The 26,894-nt window shown below is 39.2% G+C and overlaps 1 protein-coding gene across 3 annotated transcripts in view; it reads left to right on the forward strand.

Moving 5' to 3' along the window:
* Nucleotides 1-24,582, forward strand: part of LOC126980711 (casein kinase I-like) — an 88,246-nt gene extending 63,664 nt beyond the window's left edge. For 2 of the 3 annotated variants that reach the window (XM_050830896.1, XM_050830897.1), the window contains exons 3-10: nucleotides 4,510-4,604; nucleotides 7,414-7,578; nucleotides 7,974-8,202; nucleotides 8,504-8,674; nucleotides 13,132-13,280; nucleotides 13,807-13,939; nucleotides 21,714-21,849; nucleotides 21,954-24,582. In XM_050830896.1, coding sequence (XP_050686853.1) covers nucleotides 4,510-4,604; nucleotides 7,414-7,578; nucleotides 7,974-8,202; nucleotides 8,504-8,674; nucleotides 13,132-13,280; nucleotides 13,807-13,939; nucleotides 21,714-21,849; nucleotides 21,954-22,038 — 1,163 coding nt within the window. In that variant the 3' untranslated portion in view covers nucleotides 22,039-24,582. Of the gene's footprint in view, nucleotides 1-4,509; nucleotides 4,605-7,413; nucleotides 7,579-7,973; nucleotides 8,203-8,503; nucleotides 8,675-13,131; nucleotides 13,281-13,806; nucleotides 13,940-14,764; nucleotides 15,420-21,713; nucleotides 21,850-21,953 lie in introns of those variants that run through there. The other variant, XM_050830898.1, reaches the window with a different exon arrangement.
* The last annotated feature ends 2,312 nt before the right edge of the window (nucleotides 24,583-26,894 follow it).

Consider the following 26,894-nt stretch of genomic DNA (forward strand, 5'->3'; position numbering starts at 1 on the left):
CCCTCTCTCCTCCATGTCACAACTCCCTTCACTTTGTTTTTATTCATCTTCCTCGTCACATCATGGTCGGTATTATAAGATACTTTGGCTTCTCATATCAACGATTTCTAAAGGTCAAAGAGGGAATCAATCGGGTTCTAACGAGTGTTTCTTTAGGTTCACGGTACAGAAGAAGAGTCAGACTACCACCAGGGTCATAAAACTACTTCTGGAAATGCCCCAAACTCCTAGGAAAGCCTTGTCAAATAGGTGAACTTTGGAGACGAAATGTTTAGTAATTCGGCCCCATAAGTCTTCCCTCAACTTTACCATCCATTCTCCTCGTCCTCATCACATCAGGGTTGCCAGATGTCCGACAGCAGTTGACGGCCAAATCTCACCCAACGTCACGGCCAAATCGGCCAATTTTTTTCAGTTTCCTGCCAAATTTCAGGTAAATTCTGCCAAATGCGAAAATATTATATGCAGAAAATACTTCGTCGCAAAACAAATGTAAAATAAATGCGCGGACGGAGTACATGACCCAACATGGTTATAAACAATGTAGTTTTAGCACCATAGACAAATTAATAAGGTAACAAACTTTTCTTCCCATGAAGGATTATACTTTCTCCCACTGTCATAACGTTCTTTCCACGACGATTTCACAGAGGCCATGGTTGACGTTCCAATAAGGTATGTGTCTACAAAAGAAAAAAAAAATCACTTGCTTATCACGACACTCGAACGGCGGAAGCGGGGAAGGGAGACTAAAGGAAGTGTGTGACGTGTCTCTTTCATGTACCGCGGTACCCGACTACCCGTACAGGTTTGGTTTCTGTATGGTTACCATGGCGACGGACAGGAGGCCTGTCAACATCCCAACGTCGAGGAAGATACGAATTTTTTAGCAGCTATTTTTCTGCATTTCAGCCAAACAACGACCAAAAATCGGCCAAATAATTTGGCCGTAAAAATCCCCGATCTCTACGGCCAAACAACACTGTTCACGGTCAAATTTAACTAATTTGGCCGGAAAATCGGCCATCTGGCAACCCTGCATCACATCTCGGTCATACTTCATGCTCTATCTCCCCGCCTCTTCATCGTCATTACAGCTCACCATGTTCTATCTCACAGTTCCTTTCATTCCTTTCACTTTCTCTTGTTCCTCGTTACTACTTCGCCGTCAACCACCAGTTCGTTGTCTCCTTTCACTCCTTTTATCTACTCGTCACAACATCTCACACCAGGCCTTCTTTTCTTTCTGGGACTCCTTTTACTCATCATAACACTCATATTCTTTCTTCAGTCTTTCTTCCTCCTCTCATCACTGTCTTTAATTCATCTCGGTTCTTTTTCCTACTCCTTTTATTCATCTTAATCCTATATCCCTTTGTTTTATTCATTCCTCCTTATTCATATCACATCCTTCCTATTCATCACAGTACTTCTTTTCCTTAAACATCTACTCGATTGATTGACTGATAGTTTATTGTTGCAAGTAAACAACGAAGGAGAAGGGAGGAGCATGCCATCCCAACCCCCAGGCAGTACAGAGTGTGATTATACAACTAAGGATACATGTGGAAGTAGCACCAGGAAACTAAAGATACAATGGTAGAGGACAATTGCTAAAAAAATAAAGGCCTTGACTACTCGTTATAACAATCCTCCATCCTTTCGTTCTTCATTCCCCTTCACACCTCTCCTGTTCATCGTCATTGCACCTCTTCCTCCTCCTCCCAACCCCTCCTTTCCTTTCCCTGCGCTTCATTTACTCTTCATAATCCAGTAACCTTTCTTTCTTCATTCCCCTTCATTCCTTTCACACCTCTCTTGGTCATCGTCATTGCACCTCCTCTTCCTCCTCCCAACCCCTCCTTTCCTTTCCCTACGCTTCATTTACTCTTCATAATCCAGTAACCTTTCTTTCTTCATCCCCCTTCACACCTCTCTTGGTCATCGTCATTGCACCTCTTCCTCCTCCTCCCAACCCCTCCTCTCCTTCCCCTACGCTACATTTACTCTTCATAATCCAGTAACCTTTCTTTCTTCATTCCTTTCACACCTCTCTTGGTCATCGTCATTGCACCTCTTCCTCCTCCTCCCAACCCCTCCTCTCCTTCCCCTACGCTACATTTACTCTTCATAATCCCGTAACCTTTCTTCATTCCTTTCACACCTCTCCTGTTCATCGTCATCACACTTCTTCCTCCTTCTCCCAACCCCTCCTTTCCTCTCCCTCCGCTTCAACGCTTCATTTAATCTTCATAATCCCATAACCCTTCTTTCTTAATTCCCCTTCACACCTCTCCTGCTCATCGTCATTGCACCTCGTCCTCTTCCTCCTCTCATTAATTCCTCTCCTCAGCTCATCTCAGTTCTTTCCTAGTCTTACTCAGGCGCCCTTCACTCACTCCTCTTCATTATCACAGTTACTTTTGTTCACTCACGTTTGTGCTGTGGCTGTCTGAAATTAATAGATCAGGTACTAGATAACAAACCAAAGAAAATAATTGGATGGTAGTTTACGAAGTCACCAAATTAGAAGGGAAAAAACAGCATGTCTCCAGTCCCCCTTCCCTCCCCAACGTAAACATGACAACCATTCCTACGTGTGTGTGTGTCTGTGTGTGTGTGTGTGTGTGTGTGTGCTGGCCCCCATCTCCCTATCTTCTCTCAGTATCTTCTGCCCTCCTTCTCACACTCTCCCTCTCTCCTTCCCTCAGTCTCATCCTCCCTCTCTCTCCCTCAATCTCTTCCTCCCTCTCTTTTCCCGTCATTCTCTTTCTCTCTCCTTACCTCAGTCTCATCCTCCCTCTCTCTCCCTCAATCTCTTCCCCCCTCTCTTTTCCGTCATTCTCTTTCTCTCTCCTTCCCACAGTCTCACCCTCCCTCTCTCTCCCTCAATCTCTTCCTCTTTCTATTCCGTCATTCTCTTTCTCTCCTTACCTCAGTCTCATCCTCCCTCTCTCTCCCTCAGTATCTTCCTCTCTCTATTCCGTCATTCTCTTTCTCTCCTTACCTAAGTCTTCTCTCCCTCTCCCCTTCCCTCACCTCTTCCTCTCTCCTTCCCGCACTTCTTCCTCCCTTTCTCCTTCTTTCAGTGTTTCTTCCTCCCCCATATTCTCTTCCTTCTTTCATTCCGCAATCTTCACCCCACCATCCCCACCCCACCCCCTTCCCTCCGTTCTCTCTCTCTCTCTCTCTCTCTCTCTCTCTCTCTCTCTCTCTCTCTCTCTCTCTCTCTCTCTCTCTCTCTCTCCATTTACCCCACCATCCCCACCCCACCCCCTTCCCACCGTCCTCTCTCTCTCTCTCTCTCTCTCTCTCTCTCTCTCTCTCTCTCTCTCTCTCTCTCTCTCCACCTCACCCCACCCCTTCCCTCCCCTTCTCCTTCCATGCGCGGCTCAGCTGATGGTGCCCGCGCGTCGCCCTCCTCGCCTCTCTCCTCACTCGCACATGAGAGCCACGTGACTTGTACTGCGCTGCGACTCCCTATGCTGCCCTGTGACGTCAGAGCGTGTGCTGACCAATAGGGAAGAGGCCGTGTGTGGCGTCATTCGAGCTGGAGGGCCAATAGGGTGATGCTACTGAGAGCTTGACCAGTAGGAAGGAGGGTCAAAAGGGTGTGTAGGTGACGTCAGGGAAAGGGAGGACCAATAGGAGAGTGTGACATCAGGAAAGGGAGAACCAATAGGAGGGATAGGTTTTGGTGACGTCAGAAAAGGGAGAACCAATAGGGTGAACGAGTGTGACATCAGTATAGCCAATAGGAAGGTGTGACGTCAGGGAAAGGGAGGACCAATAGGAGTGTGACATCAGAAAAGGGAGAACCAATAGGAGGGAGAGGTTTTGGTGACGTCAGAAAAGGGAGACCCAATAAGGTGAAAGAGTGTGACATCAGTAGAGTGTGACGTCAGGGAAAGGGAGGACCAATAGGGTGATATCAGGAAAGGAAGACCATCTGAGTGACGTACTGAGCCAGCTAGTCATTGGGAAAGGGAGAAAGGTCAGAGGGCGTGAGGGTGTTGTGTAGTCACTCCCTCGTGCTTCATCACAAACCAATCAAGTAACTATAATACAACTAATCAACTATAAAGGAATGACCAACTAGAACTTACTGATCATCCTGAGGCGTCTCTTATCACAGGACACAGGACAGCCACTTCCTGAGATAAGGCAGGGATGTTTTGTTTTTCCGGGTTTTGTTTTCCTTTATTTTTGTGTATTTGTTTTTATTATGTAACCTACTACTACTACTACTACTACTACTACTACTACTACTACCACCACTCCTACTACCACTTCCACCACTACCACTACTACAAATAGGCTACTATACCTACTACTACTACTACTACTACTACTACTAATACTACTACTTGGTGTTCTAGATACCCACTTTTTCTCATTTTCTTAAATTATAGTGGTTAAATTCCCTTTGAACATTTACCCCATGCATTTATTCTAACCCTAAAGAAACATTATCTCTCCCCATGTACTGACTCTTGTTTTTCTCCACAGGAACAAACATCTCCACCGGCGAGGAGGTGGCCATCAAGCTAGAATGCATCAAAACGAAGCATCCGCAGCTACACATAGAGTCCAAGTTTTACAAGGTGGGGTCAAGAGCCGTGAATTTGTGGGGGTGTTTGGAGGGAGGGGGATAAGGTTAGGAATGAGCCATGTTGCCAGATTTCCACCCCAGACCTATTATATTTTCTGATTTCTAACCCCAAAACCGTCTCCTGCACCCCGATAACTAGATTAATTAATTGTTCTCGTCAAAATGGTTAATTAGTGATGTCATTGTTGCGGGAGTCTTGTGTCTGGACTGTCAAAAAACGGCAAATGCAAAGGGGTGAATAGGGTGAGCTGGCAATGCTGGGAATGAGGGAGAAAAAAAGGGGAGAAACACAAGCAATGGGATAGGGAGAAAGCGAGAAAAAGAGGAAGTAAGAGGGTAAGATGAAAGGAGTGGAAGACGAAATCAGAGAAAAATAGTTGGAAAATAGAAGAAAGTCAAGTTATAATGAACATAAAAAAAGAAATATAGCCTTCCTCATCCCTTCCATCATCACACTTCAGTTCCTGTGTGTGTGTGTGTGTGTGTGTGTTTGCAGGATTGGAGTCACCTAGTACAGATAAAGAAATATGAAGAGGGAGAGGAAGGAAGTAAATATTGGAAGGCTGAAATTAGGTAGTGGGTGGAATAGTGATGTTTGTCATATTTCAGAAAAGAAAATATCTGGAGGAGGAAGAGAACGCATAATGAAAGGAACAGGGGTCAGGCCACATGAGGAGAGGGAGTGGAAGTATAGGTGTGTAGCTTACAATGAGGATTGAGGAGGACTCTAGGAGGAGATGGATCAAGGAACATGGAAACAATAGAAACAACAGGCAATAGAAGTCCTGTTGGCTTATGTTGAGGCTCTTCTTTAGTGATTAAATGTATCTGTTATGCACTTAACCCGGTAGCAGCGACGGGCCAAATTTTTGCCATGATATCAACCCCAAAAAATAGATGATGCAAAATCTGACTACAAATGCTTTGATATATATTATGAAATGGTTTGTGTGAGGGGTGATTTTTTCTCATTTTTCTCGCTTAGAGGGACCATTAAGAAACATGATCCCCGCTGCTACCGGGTTAACTGACCTACAGAACAGATTATGGACTTGCTGGCTGTAAGTCTGTAAGGTATTAGGAAAGGGAAGGCAGAGTAATGTCAAGGGTCGTGAGGGTGTTGTGTGGTCACTCCCTCATGCTTCTTTACTCGGCAGCAATCAACCACCTTGATCACTGTACAGTTCTGTGCAGATTTTTTTCTGCACACCTAACTACATACTCCATACTTTTTGTGACATTTGCATCTTTTTGAGCAAACAATTGACATCTTTCAATGCCCAGTCTACTCTTGGTTGTTTTCATGTTTTTGCCATTCTGTAGAGTTTCTTCAATCTATTCCAGTCTTCTGTGACTAATTTATGGCTATCACAACTTTTCTGTTGTTGATAAGTTTTGTGAATTCTGCCAGCTCAGTTTCAACCCTTTTAGTTCTACATATTTGTTTCTTTATGAAATCTTTTGTCTCCTTTGATAGTTTACTGTCTGTTTATTGGTGCCTTTCCTCCTACTTCTAGTGCTGCTTTCATAGCAGTTTTGGTTAATTTGTCATTTGCTTCTGTTATATACCTTTCAACCTCATGAAGTAGATTAAAAAAAGTCTGAATTTTTAAACTGAAATTCTCGGTCTTCTTCCTAACTGCAAGAATGTTTGGATGTTTTTTATTGATTAACTTTTCCCTCGCTTTTCTTAGGCTGAAGTCTACATTGCATCTTATCAGTCAGTGGCCATTGGATTTCAGTTGGTTAAATACTATTATATCCTTCACTATAGATATCTGGATTTTTGGTGTGAATAAGTTCATTTAATCATCATCTCTCCATTAGGGTTTTTCCAGGTCCATTTCCTGTTTGCCCTTTTATTGAAAAAAAAAAAAAGTGTGTTCATGACTTAGCTTGTTTCTGCCAATTCAACAAGTTGGTCTCTTCTCCCATTTCTTGTACCTATTTCAGAATGGCCAATTGCTGTTTCTCCAACATATTTTGTCCTTGCTTTGACGTGCTAAAGTCTCCAATGACTATTGAAAATGTTTTTTATGCTTCCTCATTGCCACTTCCATATCCTCATAAAACTTTTCTACTTCGTCATTGTAAGTTTGTTATTGCATAAACCTGAAGTATTTTCAATATCTGTCTTATGTTCAGCTTGAAAATGATTCTTACTACTCTTTCACTGATGCTGAAGAATCCTTCTATATTCCCTTCTAGATTTTGTTAATTAAAAATCTTACTCCAAGCTCTGTCCAAGACCTTTGTAGCACAAATCCATCCATCATGCAATATTATGAATGCCTCGCCTGCTCTTCTAACCTCACTGAGACTTCCACTTTCAATCCGAACAGTACAGCTAATTGCTCTTACCTGCTAACATCCTAACATTTTGGGTTCCCAGAGTTAGATTCCATAGGCAGCTTGACTGTACCCTGTAGCTATTGTGAAATGAGCTCATTGGTGATTGCAACCACTAAATATCTGTCTTACTTTGCAATTGTGTATGAGGTCACGGTCATTTACCAACACCATATCTAGCATATTATATCCTCTCATCACTTGAGCAAAGAGTCTACATATTTTATTATTGTATATATTTTGTTTATTTGTATTACCAGGGAAACAGCTTTATAAGCATGTCAGATCTTATGTAGTTCCTCCTCCTCATTTTTCTTGCCTCTTTTATTTAACTTGTTAAGTTTTTGGAGGCTTGTTAAATGGGTGAGACTAAGGGTTTTGCCTTTGCCTCTGCCACTTTTCTCCTCATCCAGTGTGCACATCATGAATGCTCTATTTTTTGCTTGCACTAGATGATGGCTGGTGGCGTAGGCATCCCAGGGATCAAGTGGTGTGGGTCTGAAGGTGACTACAATGTCATGGTGATGGAGTTGTTGGGACCATCCTTGGAAGACCTCTTCAACTTCTGTTCCAGAAAGTTTTCCCTCAAGACAGTCCTTCTCTTGGCAGACCAACTTGTAAGTTGTAAATCAGTATTCCTTAATACTGATCTTGTTTATTGTGCTTAGTAATCTTGCATCATGTTTGCGTGTAATAAATACAGTTAAATTGTGTATAATGTATTTAATGTGGCACAAAGTCTTTTTGAATGATGTGGCTTTGTGTCACACTTTTCCTGGTCTGTCTTGGTGTTTCAGAGCCATCAGGTGTTCCCTCTATAGATATATTCATGATCTCATGTTCTGCTCTGACAATTTTATTTTTATTACTCAGCATTGCTCTCCCTGCAGTTCTCTTATTGTTATTTTTTACTGTGTTTACAACTGTTGCGTGGAAACAAAAATCAATGGTCTTATCTTGAAGATTACTTTCTCTCAACTAGATTGTGATTAAATGCTCTTTCTTGTTTCAGATCACAAGGATAGAGTACATACACAGTAAGAACTTCATCCACCGAGACATAAAGCCAGATAACTTCTTAATGGGCCTAGGAAAAAAGGGGAATCTTGTGTATATCATAGACTTTGGCCTTGCGAAAAAGTACAGAGATTCCCGCACACACCAACACATACCTTACAGGGAAAACAAAAACCTGACTGGCACTGCCCGCTATGCCTCAGTCAACACTCACCTGGGTATAGGTAAGTGGATGTGTCCTGTCAGCCTTCGTGCACCTATCATGGGAAGCACCTCATAAGGGGTTAATGGCTTACAGATACAAACAATCAAACCTGTAACTATATCATAATCTTAACCTCTGGGCAAGATATCTTCAAAGTTTAAAGGATCTTATGATTCTTCCTTACATGTAAGAAACCACAAAGTAATATGTACTTTTATTTTTATTTAAATTTGAGATTTCAAAAGGACTATTTAGCATTTGTAGTTGTCTGATGATATTTACCTCCCTGATGTTAACAATTTCCTTTCTAATTTTTGCAGAACAAAGTAGAAGAGATGACTTAGAAAGTCTAGGGTATGTCTTGATGTACTTCAACAGAGGATCGTTACCTTGGCAAGGGCTCAAAGCTGCCACCAAAAGACAAAAGTATGAAAGAATCAGTGAAAAGAAGATGCAGACACCCATTGAAGAGCTTTGCAAGGGATTTCCAAGTAAGATTCTTTGGCATGAACCTTAAATGGTTAGCAGTTTATTCAGTTAGCTCATTTGACTTAGTGCATTAACTTCCCCTTCACAGTCTGTTGATATTATATGCTGTTGCATTTCCCTTTTTTTATATATTTATGCTTTCATTTTATTCTCAAAACAGGATTCAAATTGAGGTGGCCTATGCAGTAGACATGTATTTTTGATATTTTTTCTTCAGTATGGTTAGGAAATTGTTTTAACAAGATCAGAGTCCTTGAGCCCCAGGGAGATCTTTTTAATTCCTTGTCTCTGTCTGTCCTGTTTGGGCTTGAATTCTCTGACTTTAGAGATCAAGTAGATGGACAACTCCATGTGATTTATGTGAACTTTTGTATTCATTATCATGAAGAAAAAATTAGATACATGGATTTTGAAAATTTAAGGAGCCTAGAAATTAGCTACTTAGTAATGTCAACACTGCTATTACTGTAAATGTGGACTGTAGACAGGCAGTGTTGAGGCCATGTAATAATGTGACAAGAGGTTTGGTTGCTTATTAGTATCTGTTCTGAATATCTGTTTTCTCTGTAGCTGCATTTCCCATTGATGTTTCTGAGGCCTTTGGGCTGTATTGAATGAAAGCCTAAAAGGACGTGAGTCAGCTTTAGTCTCACTATATCCTGTGACTCATGTTGGGGATGTTCAGAGCCCAGGAAACAAAGTAATAACTTTACTAGATTATCATGAAATGGCCTTACTCACAACAAATGGAAATTTCTAAGAAGAGGATGTAGATCACCCATTATTTAACTGATATTGGAATGAGGATTTCACAGCATTACATATAAGTGCAAAAACATTCAGCTTCAGCTTTCAAAAGTGGAATAGTGCTACAGAACTAGTATCACAATTGCCAGGATTATTAATAATGAAAAAATATGATTAGACTTTTTGAGGATAGCAGAACTTGGTCTCATGTGAAGGGATATGTTATGAAACACTATTATAGCATAGACTTTGTGTGTCACCACCTTACTTAGTGTGCCAGTGAATGTACCGCCTTCTGACAGGATGTTGTGGATACTGGAACACAGTGCTAGCAGCTATGTAGTAGTGGTGACCCATGTTACTCTGCACTCTGTGGGTCCTCTGATATAATAAGTGCTTGAAGTGGCAAGGGATGACTCATCAAGGCAGAGTTTAGATAACATAGTAACCACAACACCATAGTATCACAAATAAGTGATATATAAATCAGTGGCCTCCTATTAATTCTTTGAGCACTTCTCTTTTTATTAACCAGAAGGGAGTTATATATACCAAGTGGAATTTAGAGAGAGAATATTTTTTGTAGGATTCTTTATTGAAATTTTAAAAAAGCATTTACTTATCCAGAGGAGCTTTTTGTTCTCCAAATATTTTGCCGATATCTTCCCTGCATTATTTTAATTTACTCGCTTTTTACTCTCCCTAACTGGTCTTTTCACCAATGCCTTTCTCTGTACTTTACCATTTCTCTATAACCTTTTTTTTTTATTATATTTTTCCTCCTCAGCTGTCTTTTTATCTCATCAATCTATCATGTATTCCCTTCTTCCACACACCCTGTATATCACCATTTCCTTGATGCGCTTCTGTGGTGTACTGGTTAGCTACAAATTCTCAGGCCTGGGTTCAATTCCTGGCCAGGGCAGTTGGTATACAATCCATCCAGCTGTTCATCCTCCCTTTGGGTTTGATGATAAATGGATACCTGGGGAAGCCTAGGGAAGGTGAACTGTGGTAACCTGGATGCCCTGGATTGGCCACCACGTCCCTAACGGCCGGAGTATTAATCTCCCTCATTCCCGTTTCCTTCCCTTCCCTTTGCTTTGGCTGTGAACCGCAGTTTTAAGCGTCCCCGGGGGGTTGGGATTGATTAACATTGCCTCGAGAGAGAGCGGATGGGGTCGAAAAAGTGTTGACTTCGTGGAGTGCGAGGCAGAACATCTTCGGCTTCCCCTTCCTGTATTTCATGAATAAATAGTGTTCTGTTTGTTATTATCGAAGGAAATATATTGAAAAGTATCAGAATATTTTTATGAGTGATATTATATTGCAAACTTTGCTGAACTTAATATATTTCTTTTAGTTTGTAAAGACTCTGGTGTTTCTATTTGAGAAGATTTTCATAATTGTCCCCAGAAATGGCAAAAGATGGCAGATTGATGACTAAATATGGCATTATAATGGCAGTACTTAACTTATACCATAAAAAATGCCTTTTCTTGGCGACCACCTTGATTTAAGACAAAAATGCCACAAATGACACAGCCTGGCAACACCTCTGTGGCTGGCCAGGTGTGTGTGACCAGTCATGGATACCAACCTGTCTCATAAATTAACTTACCCGTGTTACTTGTTATTTACCTGTAGATCAACTACGCTATTGTTTTGTTTTATGATATATAATGTATATGAATACAATGGTGTGTGAAAAATGCATTATTTATTTTGTTTTCTGTAATTATTGGTTGGAAAGTGCTGCCAACATTATTATAACGTGCAGATTGGTCTTGTCTGGCCTGCATATTTGTCATGGGGACAGGAAGGGGACGGGGCGGCTTATACATATACCCCAGACCCGCGTATGGAGATGGGGACGGAAAGGGAATGGGGAAGACTAATACTACGGCCGTAAGGCTTATTACAATGGAGATGAGCACTAAGGCCATATGCAGCTTTAGCATATGCCCCCAACTTTACCTATACCCACCGGTGCCAGATTATCGTACTCAGAGCCACGTATTTACCGGTTTCTGAGCCGTAGCTATTGCCAAGAAGCCCCAATAATTAACCACTTTAACTATAACTATATATGAAGGCAGTTATTTGGGTGATGAAAGCAGTTTTTGGGTCAGAAATCCGCAAACATAAGAGGCAGAGTACGACAATCTGGTGTCGTTGCCTATACCTCAGTTGCCCTAGCCACTGAACTTCTAAAAAAATTCAGACACCACAATCACTTGAGCTCTGTGTGCTATTCCTACTCCTGCTCTTTCAAAAAATTCTTTCACCTTCTCTCTCTGCATATTCTTGTAGCCCTGTCATGCAATTTCACACTTGCCAGTTCGTTCCTCATATTTTCTTTCTTCATATTCCTTATAAATTCCCATTTTTCCTCATCCTTATTTCTGCTACTAGTATTGCAAAATTGTCAGAACCATTGGAAATTTCTCACATCTGTTTAATTTAATACACCTTGCTTCATCCTACTATTCACTGACATATAATCTTTCAAGCTCTTCTCATTCCCTTTGTCCCTCTTACCTGTGAATTAACTTGTGCTAAAAAAAGGTGTTTGACAGGAACAAACTCTTCTCAGCCACAAGGTAGTGTCCATTTTCATTCATTCCATCAACACCACTTCCCAACCACACCACCATCCTTCACACTTACAATTTTTGCATTCATTTTCCCTAACCTAAGCCTCCGTGGTGCAGTGGTTAGCGTGATTAGCTATGAACCTGAGGGCATGGGTTCAAATCCCAGCCTTGGCAGTTGACATGCAGTTCACCTTGCTGTTCATCCTTCTTTTAGGGCTGGTTGATAAATGGGTACCTGGGGAATCCTAGGGGAGGGAAACTGTGGTAACTTGGATTTCACATTTCACGTGCCCTGGGGTAATAGGTTTTTACCCACCCCAGGCTCAAGGTCTAATGCGATGGAGATGAGCACCGAGGCCATGCACAGCTCTAGCATATCGTCACCTTCGTAAACAAACCGCCTAAGTCATTATTTTATACTTTGCAGGAAATTGGAAAAGAACTGTCATTATCTCATTTGGTTTAAGGTTTAGGCAGAAATGAGAAGGCTGATTCTAGAACACTTAAGCCTTGAATGACGAAGGCAACTATACAAATATGGGCGTCACATGTTGAAAAATTGATATAGACAAAAACCTGGAAACTGCTGAAAAATGACTTAGGCGATTATTTTATGAGGGTGACGATATGCTCTCAACTGTACCTGTGCCTGTTTGGAAAGGTTTTTAAACTGCCCTAAATAATCCCAGTATCTCATCATCTCAACTGTGCCTTTCTTTCCTCTATCATTCACTGGGGTCCTACACACACACCCACACATTCCTTACAATACCAATCTTACCAGTCATCCATACTATCATAGAATCACACAATTCATGTCCATTTACTTCAGTCCAAACTCGTGGGTAGACCAACATTACACACCATTTCCTCATCCCTTTGTTCTTCCTGTGTATTCACTCGCCCTTTTAAGCCTTCACAAAGCCTATTTCTACGTTACTTCCACATGCCACATCCTTTCAGCTATGTTTCACCAACACTTCAACTCATCTGCCTTTCCTTTTACAAATGTTTCAATCGTTTCGCTTACATTCTTCTTTCAATTCATTCATATTGATGTCTACAACATGCTTGTCTTGTATGAAGTTGGTTCTCATTCCCCTTTGCTTTTGCAGATGAATTTGCCACGTACCTGAATTTCTGCCGGTCTCTGCGATTTGAAGAGAAACCAGATTACAGTTACCTAAGGCAGCTCTTCCGACAGCTCTTCCACCGTCAGGGATTCACCTATGACTATGTCTTTGACTGGAATATGCTCAAATTTGTGAGTAAATTGTCAATGTTTTGATGTTTTGCTTGTTTACAGGTAATAGTGAAGGCTATACCTAAGATAATCTGAAAAAAAAGTCTTAAATATAAGTTTGGGGTACCTTCCAGCTTGGTTAATTGAGCTTTGTAGGCCTTGACCAGTGAAAGAGAAAGGCAGTGTGGTTGGATTACAAGAGAGAGGAATGCAACTTTGAATGTGATTTTTTACAAATCACCCATCATCCTGTTCCCTGTGAACTTGGAATGATCAATGATGAAAGAAAATTGAGATTGTGAATATATGTGTGATAATTACTTTAATTAGTCTCATTGGCAAAGATGGAAGAAAGGTTGTTAGTGAATGTTTATGGAATATGTTTGATTGTCAAGTTCACAAGAAATGTGAAACCTATAATGGATAAAGCAGAGCACAATGACAGGCATCGAAGCCTTAGTTAGCTTTAGAAAACCAATGAATTGCTCAATTTGAGAGTCATGCAAGGTAATATGCCCGATAATTAATGTGGATCTTGCTGTTGCAGGGAGGGTCACGGAATCAGGAGAACGAGGTAGAGCGAAGAGATCGTCAGAGCCACAAACCCCAAGCCACAGGTGCCACGTCTCGGATACGACACGACACTACCGTCGGGGGTGTCTTGCCTTCCCCTACAGCGGGTGAGTTGCAAGGCCCCCCCACACCCCCTGCTGGCCCTGCCCTTCCACCCCCTGGCCATCACACCCTCTCCTCTCGTGATCTTGAGACCACTAAGGCTGTCCTTCTCAAGACCTCTTGGGTCCCTAGGTCACGCCCTGTCATTAATCGGGCTGGGTGTCTTGATTAGGGTGAACCCAAGACTCATGTGCACCCCCATCCTATATCACTGTTCTGGATCCTAATTATCTCATCCCCTCATCCCCCTTCCACCCTCATTTGTCCTTTCTCATACTCCCTTTCCTGTTATACCTCTCCCACCACAACACACCAATCTCTTAAAACCCATTTGGCATCATCTTATTCTTAATTCACAGCTTTTTTCCAGTCTTAAATGTGTATTCTCAATAGATTTTGCTAACTTCATTTGCTTTTCTTACCTAATTTATATGTAGAATTTGGTATCAATAGACCACATATTGCTTCTTGTAGATTTATTTTTCTACTCATGCTAAGTAAAATTTTATAATATGTTTTCCTTTGTATTACTATTTTATCAAAATTTCACTGGCACGAGGGCTAATGTTCAAGGGCCACTGTATACTTTTGGCTCGTATCTTTCTGCTGTTGATATTAGAAGTGTCTCACAAATCAACGAATCTAGCTCATTGTGTGACAGTTGAGAAGTAGCACCATTTGGTAGTCATTCAGTAAAGTTGATTTTCCAATGAGCTTCACAGAAAATGTGCCTTACTGAATATTGACAAAAACTACACTAACACTGTCATATAACGAGCATGTATCTTTCTTTAGTTAGATGATCTTACATTTTGCTTTCCCCTTTACAGGGAAACCACTTGTTATTTGAACCCCAAGGAACCAATAACCATTCAATACTCCCGGAAATCAGTTGATAGCAATTAACAACTATAGGTTAATATAGTACCAAGAAAGTTCTACCTGGACTTCAGGAAAGCCGTCTTTCAGTTCTGAGACCTCTTTCAAGACCAATTCTTCATGTAAGCTGCACAGAATATTATGCACTGATAGCAACTTCACTGCTCTTTGTAAGCACATCTGTATCTTTGGTTTTGAAATATGACTGATGTAGCTCTTAACGGCAGACTGAAGATGAAGGTATTATTTGGTATCTACGTTAGAAAATCTTGGAATCCAGATTTTTTTGTAAATAGTTGTTGCCTTTTGTGTTGTATATAAAGTAAAGAGAAATTTCATTTTTCTGCTGTATTTTTCATATAGGTTAGGTTCCATCAGATATCAGTCGTCCTCAATCTCATTTATACAGCATTTGTGACCTAGTTGGTGACATTCATGTGGTTTGTGTGTGTTCTTTGTACTACAGACTCTGTGCTTGCTCTTGATCTGCACGACTGTTAAGTAAGAGACGGATGGATTGTAGAATGATAGGGCATTTGTACATGTACAACAATTGTTTTTACCATGATGTATGACAGTGGAATGAATAAATACATTTCAAGTAATGTTTTGTGCTATCTCTTAGGTGTTCCTTCATTTATTACCTTGGCATTAGCCCTCTTGCCTTATTTTTTTATGGTTAATATTATTATTACTTATTAACATTTGGCTTTTTTTATTTTGCTTTGCATGACATTTTATTTTGAAGAATGAAGGAAAAGACTTAAATCCTGCACATTTTTTTTTTGTCTTAATAATGCTTCTTTCATTTTTATCTGCACATTTATGACTGACATCAGCACAGGTGATACAAAGGCTTGATACCTTGTGTCGGCTTTAGTGACTATTACTACTTAGAAATTTCCTATTGTTCAGGTTAAAATCCTTGCCAAATCCAGTATTTACTAACTTAAGGACAGTTTATCTGTTTGAATAGTTTTATGAAAATCTGTCAAGAAATTGACTTCAGATTTTCAAATCCCAACAGAATTGAGGTCACACAATCCATGTAGAAGTGAAATTATTATCTACTAATCTCAAACATAATTTACTGATATGTAGCAAATATTCAAATGTTAGTGGTTTGGTATTTTTGTTCACTTTCAGCTAAGAGAATAATGAAAAGTTATTATTTCGAGTGATTTTATTCCTCTTACTCTGTGGAAATACTTAGTATTGGATTAGAAGTGTGTAACTTTAGTGTATGGCCAAACATATGAAGTAAGATATATGTATGTATTATTCCTTTCAGCCAACAGTAAGCTTTGAATACATTTGATCTTTTTCTTTGTCACCCATTCTCATATCTTCATGTTTGCCATAGTTTCAATTTGCCTCTGAGAATGATCTTTCCTTTCACTGATCATAGCCTGAAGTGTATCGCGGCATTTTCACCAAGTATCCAGTCTGTGTGGGTCATCCATTATTTGTATAGTATTGTTTAAATATTCTTGCCTCATCACATCAAGGTTTACTATATTAGGGGAGTGATTTTTTGTAAAATTTATTATTTACATGCCAGTTGTAACATCTGCCTTTCAACCCCTTTAAAAGGAATTACAATTATCATTCTATCAATATTACAATTGGTGGTAAATTGCAGGACAATTCTGGCTGATGCTTAGAACATAGTTCTAGTTTTCCATATGCATCAGCTGAAGTGTCATTTGTTTTGTTTTGGTACTAAAAATCATACGTCTTGTTTGATCCTTGTCTAAGCACCCAGTTTTGTAGGCAGAGATTACCTTAATATTTCCATATATCCAACCTTTACAGAAGGACAGTATACATAAAAATTGCTGATAACTTCCATTTTATTTTTCAGTCTTTGTATGTAGGATTAGATATTGGCTTTCCTAAAGACTCATTTGTTATATAGATAGTTCTGCAGAGGGGCTGGAACTGGAAGATGCTTTGATACATGTTTAGGAAACATTTAAAACATAATTTCTCACATTAGAAAAGGGAAGGAACTTCTGCCACTCCAGTATTTTGTTTCTCCATGTGTGGTGCTCACTTTATATTTCTTTAACTGTATCCCCCAACAGCACATATCCTTCCATTTAACTGCCACCTCTCAGGGATGTTCCCTCTTTGTCTCCACACTCACCTCTCTTCCTATCGGTAGGATTGTGGCTATTATGGAAGTATCACATTAGTACAGTTGAGACTGGGAAATAAATGTCACAGTGCCTGGAATGTGATGAAAATGTTAGCAAGGTTTGAGGGTCTGGCACATATACCTTAGGCTTCTTTAATATTGTTTTGTAACATGTTCATGAATAGTGTCCCCTTTTTATTCATGAGTTTTTCTATGAAAAATAAAAATAAAATGTGAAATATTCTTAAATGTGTAGCATAAATTTGAAATTCATGCTGCGGGTATGGCAGCTTCGAAAACAAATGCTCCTGTTGTTTCACGCCGCCTCACTCCTCAGTCATGTGCCATCCCAAAGAGTCATCATGGATGGTATTATATTCACTGTTCTCATCATATGTTTTTCACAGCTTCCGGACATATCTCAGCCACATCAAAGACAAATATCAATAGAAAAGATGACAAAGTGTCGAAGAAAAGTAGAAAAGTATTGACATTGACAAAAAAGTGATATGGACAAGCTTAGAAGTGGTATGAGTTCACAGTTTTAGCTGTTCACGAGAATGTCAAGAACTTAACTCCCACAAAAGATAAGGGAACACTGTATTGTTATATCCATGCTAAGAGCTGGTGTTGACACAGGGCTAGTGCAGATTATTCAGAATTTGTAAATGAAGTTTGTGGGTATATGTGAAGTAGGTTTGAGGTGATTGCTTGTGTGATGAAAAAATGTAATTTGCCTAGAGTAGCCAAGTTGTTAATCATCTGTCATTGATGTTATGATGATGCAAGATTTATATGGTAAACTGAATAAAACTTGTTTTTTGTTGAAGCAATATGGAGTTGAAGCATTGTGCAATGAACTGCAGGTATTTAGTTGATTTTTCATCTTTAATATGGAGTATTGGATGGTGAAAATATCTGCAAAACTTTTCCTTACATTCAGAGTTTGTGTATTCATAGAACTCACCACTTTTGCATAGGGAAACAACCCAATTACTAAAAAATATACTTCTAGCTTACTAGCTTGAGGATCAGGAATGAAAAGAAATTACCATTTTTTTACTCCTTACATGTTATATTGTATAATACTTGTTATCATGTAGTGGACTTAAAAGGCAGACATTAAGGTAAGTATTGAGCCTTGTTGTGTATGGCAAATCACTTCTTCAAACCTTAATTTCCCCAATAAGTAAATTGATCCCAAGCTAATACAGTTAAGCCAGGCAAAACTTGAATTATATAAAACATATTTGAAATTTGTATCATAAATCTTCTGTACTGTCATTGAGGAAAGTTTTGCAAACACTGGAACCAACAGTCAAAACATTATTACTTCCTGTAGTTCAGAAACATTTGAAGTTTGCTAATATAAGCAATAGCTTTTCTTGAAATTATATGCAATCGATAGTTTAACTAATTTAGGTGCTTCATCTGTCTGTAAATGATGGTTTATCTCCTTGATACACGGTAGACTAAGGCAAGGTATCCTTTCTTGACTGTACAGCTCTTTAATATACATTAGCATGAGAAGATTGCCCAGTTATATGACTCACTACAAAGCGGCTTTTAAAAAAGATTCTCTTCGAAGATAAAAGTTAGATAGTGATGGAGGTCAGTTATCATAACATTTCATGGTCTGAGTAGTATGGGAATCTAGAATCAAGAAAAAGTGAAATGTCTGTCAGTTGACAAGGTTTATCAATGTAGAGGGCCACACAGCCACCCATGCAACTATATTTACCTCTCCAGACAAACCAAACCACATTACCACAGGATTTGATTCTGACTCGGTTTTTAAATTTGAAACGATGGAAGTGATGTTCCTTGCTATCACCTTCCTCTTGTAATGTGGTGGCTCAAGACACAGATTAAGACTCCAAAGGCCACGGGGTACCCTTTTGGCTTGATGCTAGAGAATCTACCTCGTAAATCGGGGTCTGGATTCAATTTCTGTATGGATCGTTTGAAAAAAATATCACATGTAAATCAATTTCTTATGTGCTTCGAGACGTAAAAATATCCCTATGACAATAGTGTTTAAGCAGTGCCATCCATTCCTATGGTGTGTTTCTCCCTAAGAATGGGTCAGGAAAATGGATAGCTTGCATCTGTTGAAGGAAGTCTCAAGTGTATGTGAAGAGGAGTATTTTGAGCAAGTCAGAGCACAAAGAAATTAATATAAATGGGAGAAGGTAAACCCAAGATGAAGATAAAGACTCAAAAGGCCTCAATCCATAGGGGTAACTTTGGCTCGACATGAGTGCCCAGCTTGCGTTTCGGAGACCCAGGTTCAAATCCCAGGGTGGATTGCTGTGAAAAGAATTAGTCTCCCAAAGAGATCAATATCTCATGTGTTTTGAGAAGTAGAAATACCCCTCATGACAGTAATGCAATATCCAAATTTGTTACAAATAAAAAGGATGGTGGATTTATAGGATATCACCTATTTACAAGAGTAGTGTGCATTTGCATTGAGGTGCTTGTAGCACACAGTCCATTTGTGGTAGGATGAAAGGACTTAGGAGAAAAGTAAAATTAGAATATCTGATGGTTGATATCTTTGGCATTGTGACCCCTGTAGAAAAGTTCCTTAAAGGAAAAATATGCAGTTGATGAAAGGATGATTTTCATAAAATCTGGTTCTCAAAATTCTAGAGTATTGCCTATAATTCTTTATTGCATATTATACAGCCGGCGCCAAAGAAATCATCGCACACTTATAATATTGACGCTCTAACGCTACGCATTTATTTTGGCTTGTCAACCATATGGGTTGTTACTATGGTAAAACAAATCCTCGTCTGACAACTCTTCGCTTCCTTGCCAACGTCAAATTGAAATAAACAGATCAGTAACTGTCACCTCAACCTACTGGGAGGGTGTATGAGGTGACCCCGCGCTCCCCTTCCCCGCCCTTGATTATTTGCTTTCAGCTAGACTGCTGTCACTTTCTTGTTGAGCTGCTCAATGGGTCCAATCAAGCTGGACATGACGGAGAAAGGCATGGTTGTTGCTTACATTGGTGAAGGAATGAGCAACTGTGAAATAGGACGAAAATTAGGAAGATCAGAGACAGCTGTTCGTCGCATCAAAAACGCTGCCACCGCGCTCCGGACAAATGCCACTCCAGAGAGGAAGACAGGATCAGAGAGGAAGAGGAAGGCACACCCAAGAACTGAAAAGGTGATGAAGCATGAAGTGATGAAAGACCCTTTCCTCACAGACAAGGAATTGAGGGAGATGCACGCCGATGTGTTGAGAGAGGTGTCAGGTGTCAGAAAGACCAAGTTGCCATGTCGCCGCGCCGTGCATAAACCTCTCCTTACCAACAAAATGAGGAAGCAGAGGCTAGATATTTGCAAGAAATATCAACGCTGGACATCAGAAGACTGGCGCAGGGTGGTGTTCAGTGACGAAATTGCCTTCAAAACAATCCTTAAAGCACCACTAAAAAAGCCCCACACCACACTGACTGGAAACTTCACTGTCTTCACTGTGTATTTACTGTCAAAGTGATCGGCAACTGGCAGACGGCGCACCAACTTTTGAGCTTTAGGGATTGCTTTGAAGGGCCTTTTGTCACTGAACACCACCCTTCACCAGTCTTCTGATGTCCAATGTTCATATTTCTTGCAAAAATCTAGCCTCTGCTTCCCCATTTTGTTGGTAAGGAGACATTTGTGCATGGCACGACGATGTGGCAACATGAGGTCTTTCTGAAGTCGGCGGCGGCTTTTTTGACGCGACGAACAGCTGTCTCTGATCTTCCTAATTTCTGTCCTATTTTGCGGTTGCTCATTCCTTCACCAATGTAAGCAACAACCATGCCTTTCTCCATCATGTCCAGCTTGATTGGACCCATTGTGCAGCTCAACAAGAAAGTGACAGCAGTCTAGCTGAAAGCAAGTAATCAAGGCCGGGGAAGGGGAGCGCGGGGTCACCTCATACACCCTCCCACTAAACCGAGGTGACAGTTACTGATCAGTTTATTTCAATTTGACTTTGGCAAGGAAGCGAAGAGTTGTCAGATGAGGATTTGTTTTACCATAGTAACAACCCATATGGTTGACAAGCCAAAATAAATGCGTAGCGTTAGAGCGTCGATATTATAGGTGTGCAATGATTTTTTTGGTGCTGGCTGTATAATGTTAAATTTAGAAACCAAACGATCGCAATACTTTCTCCATGAGATCAATATATTTGAGTAATGAGTTCAAAATGAAAAAGATGTTGCACCATATTTTTGTAACATATCAATTATTGTTTCAGTAAAATAAACCCATACTTTGGTTCTGAGATCATCAAGAAGGCAATAGAGATACATGAAATGCTTTGATAACAGACAGATTTCTTTACAAGGAAAAATACTAAGTTTTGTCCAATGCAGCATTTGTGATGCAGTTTGGTTTAATGTATTTCTGAATTTGGAACTTTCTCCCCTACTAGTTTTTATTTTCCATTTCATTCACATGTATAATAGGAGTCATAGAAGTATTATTGCCCTACATCATGCCTGGAAAGGGAAGGTGTCCCAACTGGAGGTTATAGACGCAGCATGATAGAACTTGCAAAAAAGTCCCATATAAACATAGCATTGCAACCATATTTCTAACATTGCAGCATTGCACTAGGTGACTAGAAGAAAATTTGTATAATTTGCTCCTTTGTCTAACTTATTTGTTTGATTGTGTATTTATTTAATTCAGAATGCTACTCATATAATCATGATCTTGTCTCAAGAATAATTTATTGTTGCACAGGTGTTGGTCGCTTGAGGTCTGGTAGTGAGAGTGAGCAGCGTATGAACATGCGCGTCCACCGCTCAGTCACCTCCAACATGCAAACACCCGAGCTCTCAAGACCATCAGATAGAGGGGTGGAAAGCTGGGCCAATAGGTAAACCATGGAACTTCATAACTGAAACTAAAGTAAATGATATGTCTGTCATGTGTGTTTCCTCCCTGGTACAGGTAATGTAATGTTACCCATATGTTTTGCAGTGTGAGTCCTCCAGTATCTGGAGGAGTAATTCGACGGGGATCAGCTGGCAAGGATGGCACTTTCCGGTACCCAGCCAAGAAGTGAAGACTTGGCTCTTTAGCTCATTTTGCAAAGTGACTTTGTAGTGTTTCTTGTGATATTGTCAGCATGTGCTGACTAGTAATGATCAATAATATAGCGATAAGTTGCACTGAACTATTGCATAAATTTGTGTAGTGGTCCTTGTGCAGACATTCACTCCTACAAGGTGGAGTGTGGGGGAATGTTACACTCAACAGGGAGGACTCAGTTGGTCAGCAGAGCTCAAGCTTGCTTGCAGATATTGTTTGTTGACTTTGTGAACTTAAGAAAGTCATGGCCTTAAATAGTATTTTTTGAAAATATACTACTATTTTTTTCTTCTTTTTTTAAAGACAGCTAGGGAATGGTATGCATGAAATGCACTGGTCACCTGTCAGGGAAAAGGAATGTTAAAAGTTTGGCTCTCAGTCAAGTCAACTTGAACAGGCAAATATGTGTGTTGTGTGTTGTTTGACTGATGTGGGTGTTTAGGATTTTAATTAATTGATGTCGCTGATCATAGAAATAAGATTAAGTTGTATATTTTAAATACTATTGATCTCATTGCCTGCAGGTCGTCAAGGGGCATCATAATGGTAACAGTGGTGGATCAGTGACAGGCCACCGCTGGTTAGAGGTGTATCAGGCTGTCGGCTTGAGCATAATTCATAAAATATATTAGTTGATTTCATAATCATGTAATACATCATGAAGAAAAGGATACTTCCACATTTTATATTGAAACACAATGGAAGTATTAAATGCCTTATTTGGGATTATTCTGAAATATGCTTCATTGTGAGCTAATGCTTTGTTTATCATCTTATATCCAAATTAGTAATTATTCTTATTTGAATACTGCAGTTGTATGGAAGATGATTTTTATATTTTTGCACAAATTTTCCCAAATTCATTTTACCACTATGCGAGGGTAAATGGAACTTAGTAATTTGCCAGTTGTCTGTAAGTCATTGTAAGAGGACTGATGCAGCAGTCAGGGCTATATTGTCTTACACATTGAAAAAAAAAAAAAAAAAAGTTAATTTGAAGGCCTCCGACTGTTGGTATTGTCTGTAGAAGTATATGTCATTGAGCTGTATGAAGTAAAAACACACTTTTTATACAATGTAATGCATTATCCATGGCATCTTAAATTTGATTCATTATGCAAAAATGTCCAGCCAGCCAGTTTGAGTATCAGTGTGTCAAGTAGGCATGCACATGATTTTAAAGCAGAGATCTATTTAAGCCTGTAAACTTCCCTTTAAAATGTAAATTCATTAAGACAAATTACTCCTAATCCTGTACTAAAAGGTATATATACACATACCAGAACTGATCATGGAAAGTACTCACAGGCCATATTGAACACTACTGAATTATGATCCAGATTGAAATATTAGGCTAATATTATAGCTCCTTTTGTTCTTTGTATTATCCATTGTGTGTCTCATCCTCTCCTGCAGTTTCATCCTTTTGTATCCATCTTAAAAAAAAAAAACTCTCTCTCTCTCTCTCTCTCTCTCTCTCTCTCTCTCTCTCTCTCTCTCTCTCTCTCTCTCTCTCTCTCTCTCTCTCTCTCTCTCTCTCTCTCTCTCTCTCTCTCTCTCTCTCTCTCCCCTCCTCGTCATACTCTTGCATTTATTATTTAACTTTTAATCCTCGAGACTGAAATTATCCTGTATTTTATTTTCCCTTATTACCTCATCCACTCATTGTCAAAATTGTATACCACTCACAAAGTGGACAGTATAATGGGAAGTGAATGATGTAAAACAAATACAGTACAATTTCAGTACCTATAAGTATATGTTCCCAAGAATTACAATAATGCTGAAGCTTATCCTGGAACACATGCCTCCTAGCTTTCATTTTAAATATCCACCTCATTGTATTTACCATATCATGCTTGAATATTTCATTATCGTCAGTTGATATAGTGTTTTCACAGCCTTGTTTTGAAAGAGTGAGTTTGTTAGCTGTAGAATGATGTGTGTAGGTATAAATGCAAAAAGTTAGTGGGTAGCTGAGTTTTTCTGCATATTTTGTCACTGCAGCAGCAATTTTTGTTTTAAATACTAGTATTGAGAGGAAAAAGGTTTCCATTATGTCACCAAAATTCATCATTAATACAGTAATTGATTTTTTTTTCTTATTCAAGGTACTGATCCTCTTAACTTACATTGCAGTGCTATGATGGAAACAAATTGATGCATTTTCATTGCATTTTACCACAGAAATATTTTTGTCAGAACACTCCACAAAAAAAAAAGTTAATTAATAAGGTTATAAAAATATTTGTAAGGTAAATGTAAAACCACTTTTCATTTCTTATGTTGTATGTTTTTACAATGTTCCCATGTGTTAGTGATGTCACCTCATTGTTGATGCCACCTCAGTGGTACTCTTCACTCAGGTCACCACACCACCCACCACACTTCATCATCATCCATGATCCAAAGTATGGTAATAGGTTTGCTCTTGGCCTTGAAATATCTTTAGGGGACCGTCTGCTGAAAATATTTGGAATAAAAAACAAAAAAAACAATGTTCTGAAAAATTCTTGCGTTTTCGTGTATCTTTCGACCTCCTTGTTACAAAGTTTTATGGCAAAATTTGCAAAAGTGAAAAAGTTATGGCACTTTCCCCTCCCTCCTCCCCAATCCAGTGGCATGTCACACTGCATTGGCATACACTCACACACTGGATTTTTTTTGTGTGTGTATGTGTGTGTGAAAAAAATACCAAAAATATTCCCTCATATTGTGTTCACTGGCATATAGAAACATCTGATAACCCTGCTCGCATGCATATAAAGCTACTGAGTGACTCGGCAGACAGTCGTCAACGCATGTTCGGAATAGATCCAGACATCATACAGTCCATGAGGGTAGGAGAGTAGGAAACATAGCAAGTTATTTACAAAAAGAAGCAAGCCAAGAAGAAACTAAAGTTCAGCATGGAGTATGAAACAGGAGGACATTAGCAAACCTGGCGACAGTGAGGGAGGTTGTGCCACCTAATTCCTTTGCCTTCGAGCAAATAATACCTTGCAAATGGGGGTACCAGGTACAAGCTAAATCTCTAAAATGCCATGTGAATACCATATACAATAGTATTCCCCAATGACTCCATGAATGATATAGACATACATGAATGATGTTGGTTTGCAGAGAAGCAAAATACTCGCTGGAGTGGAAGGGAAAGTAGTCTTCTGGGTTTTCTTGCCAATATCTCGGTCCTGCCTTTCTTGTTCTTTTTGATATTCCTGCGTAACCTTTTAACCGATTCAATATATATATATATATATATATATATATATATATATATATATATATATATATATATATATATATATATATATATATATATATATATATATTGAAAAGTAAGTTGGCAATTTTTTGCATTACAAAGGTTTTACCATCAAGTCAGTATATCTTAATAAATTAGCAATATATTCTAGACAAAAATATAAATAAAAAAAATAATACACTAAAATATAAAGGAAAGTTATAAATCTGTCTTGTGCAATCTTTTGAGAATTGTACAAAGTTTATTTGGTATTTTTTTCATCATAATTGTCTCATGCATAACAGAAATATCACATTTTCAATTAAAAAAAAAAAAAAATAGTTAATTATTGTGCAATTCTTGTGAAACCTGGCACAGAATATCTCTTTACTGGCTTACTTGACAATCGGTTAATAATTAGCGAATTTCTATTTTTGTCAGACGGTCCTCTTAATATGCTGTTGCTTCATTATAAAAATGCTGCAAATTTGTTATTCTAAATTGGTAATCAGTGGATTTATGCTGATATCTTTCATTATCTCTAGTGTAAGTGAATTTTGTGAAGGCCAAACTGTTTTAGAGTAATTCTGTAGGATTTTCATAATGCTGCAAGAAAGTAAACCCTTAGCGCAAAAGCTTTGGTCAAAATTGAGAAGGCACATTTGTTTATGGGTGGTCACCACTGTAAATATCTACAATACATGTCATCCTTTATTATTGGTATGTACATGCTGAGGCCTGAACTTTTGCAGTTAAATTACTTTGCTGAGTTTAATCTGTGATGCATGGTTGTAGTGCAAGATTGGAGATGACTTGTTAGGGGTAAAGAAATATGTTATGCAGATGTATCTGAATATGATAGTTTAAAGCATTTGATAAAAGATGTTTGGTACTTCAAAGATTGGGTCTGTTGTAGTAAGGAGGAGGCTCGCCCACACCTGTCACATGAAATTCCCAGTTACCATAAAACAACAGTGGGGTTTGGAAGTCACTGCAGGTTCACCCCCCCCCCCCCCCCCAACTTTTTTTGTTAAAATGTTTAAAGTAGGACAGTCTATACATATGTCAGAGGAGTCTACAGTTGTGTTGTGAAAAAAAAAAAAAAATAGATGAATGTAAGAAGCTGCAATGAATATGGTCTGCACGGTGCAGGTAAAGTAGGAGATTTTAAAGAATTGAAGAGCCTTTTTTTCAGTGGTGGAGTTAATGTAGTGTACATGTGCCTTAGGATACAATTTAATTCTTTACCCTTCAACCGTATGAAAGAATCAGGAAACAAGTATTTTTAGATATGTTAAGCTTCTTCTCCTCTTTTGAAATTATAATTTATTTAATTCTTTACTGACTTTATGGCAAAGGAAGCAGTGTAATTGCATCTGCTGTCTACTATAGTAATATTACTAAATGTAACACTTTCTTTTGTTCAGTGAATGATAGTATATATTCTGAATGTAGCCTGACATAATTTTGCCAGAAAAATATACTTGGCTCCCTGATCCTGTTCACAAGGTGGGAGGGTTAACCCTTAAAGCGCGGGTGTTGACAAGAGTCGACAGCTGGTGCCTGGACTCAAACCGCGGGTGTCG

Source organism: Eriocheir sinensis, chromosome 45, assembly GCF_024679095.1.
Source record: "Eriocheir sinensis breed Jianghai 21 chromosome 45, ASM2467909v1, whole genome shotgun sequence".
In the NCBI taxonomy this organism is placed as follows: domain Eukaryota; kingdom Metazoa; phylum Arthropoda; class Malacostraca; order Decapoda; family Varunidae; genus Eriocheir; species Eriocheir sinensis.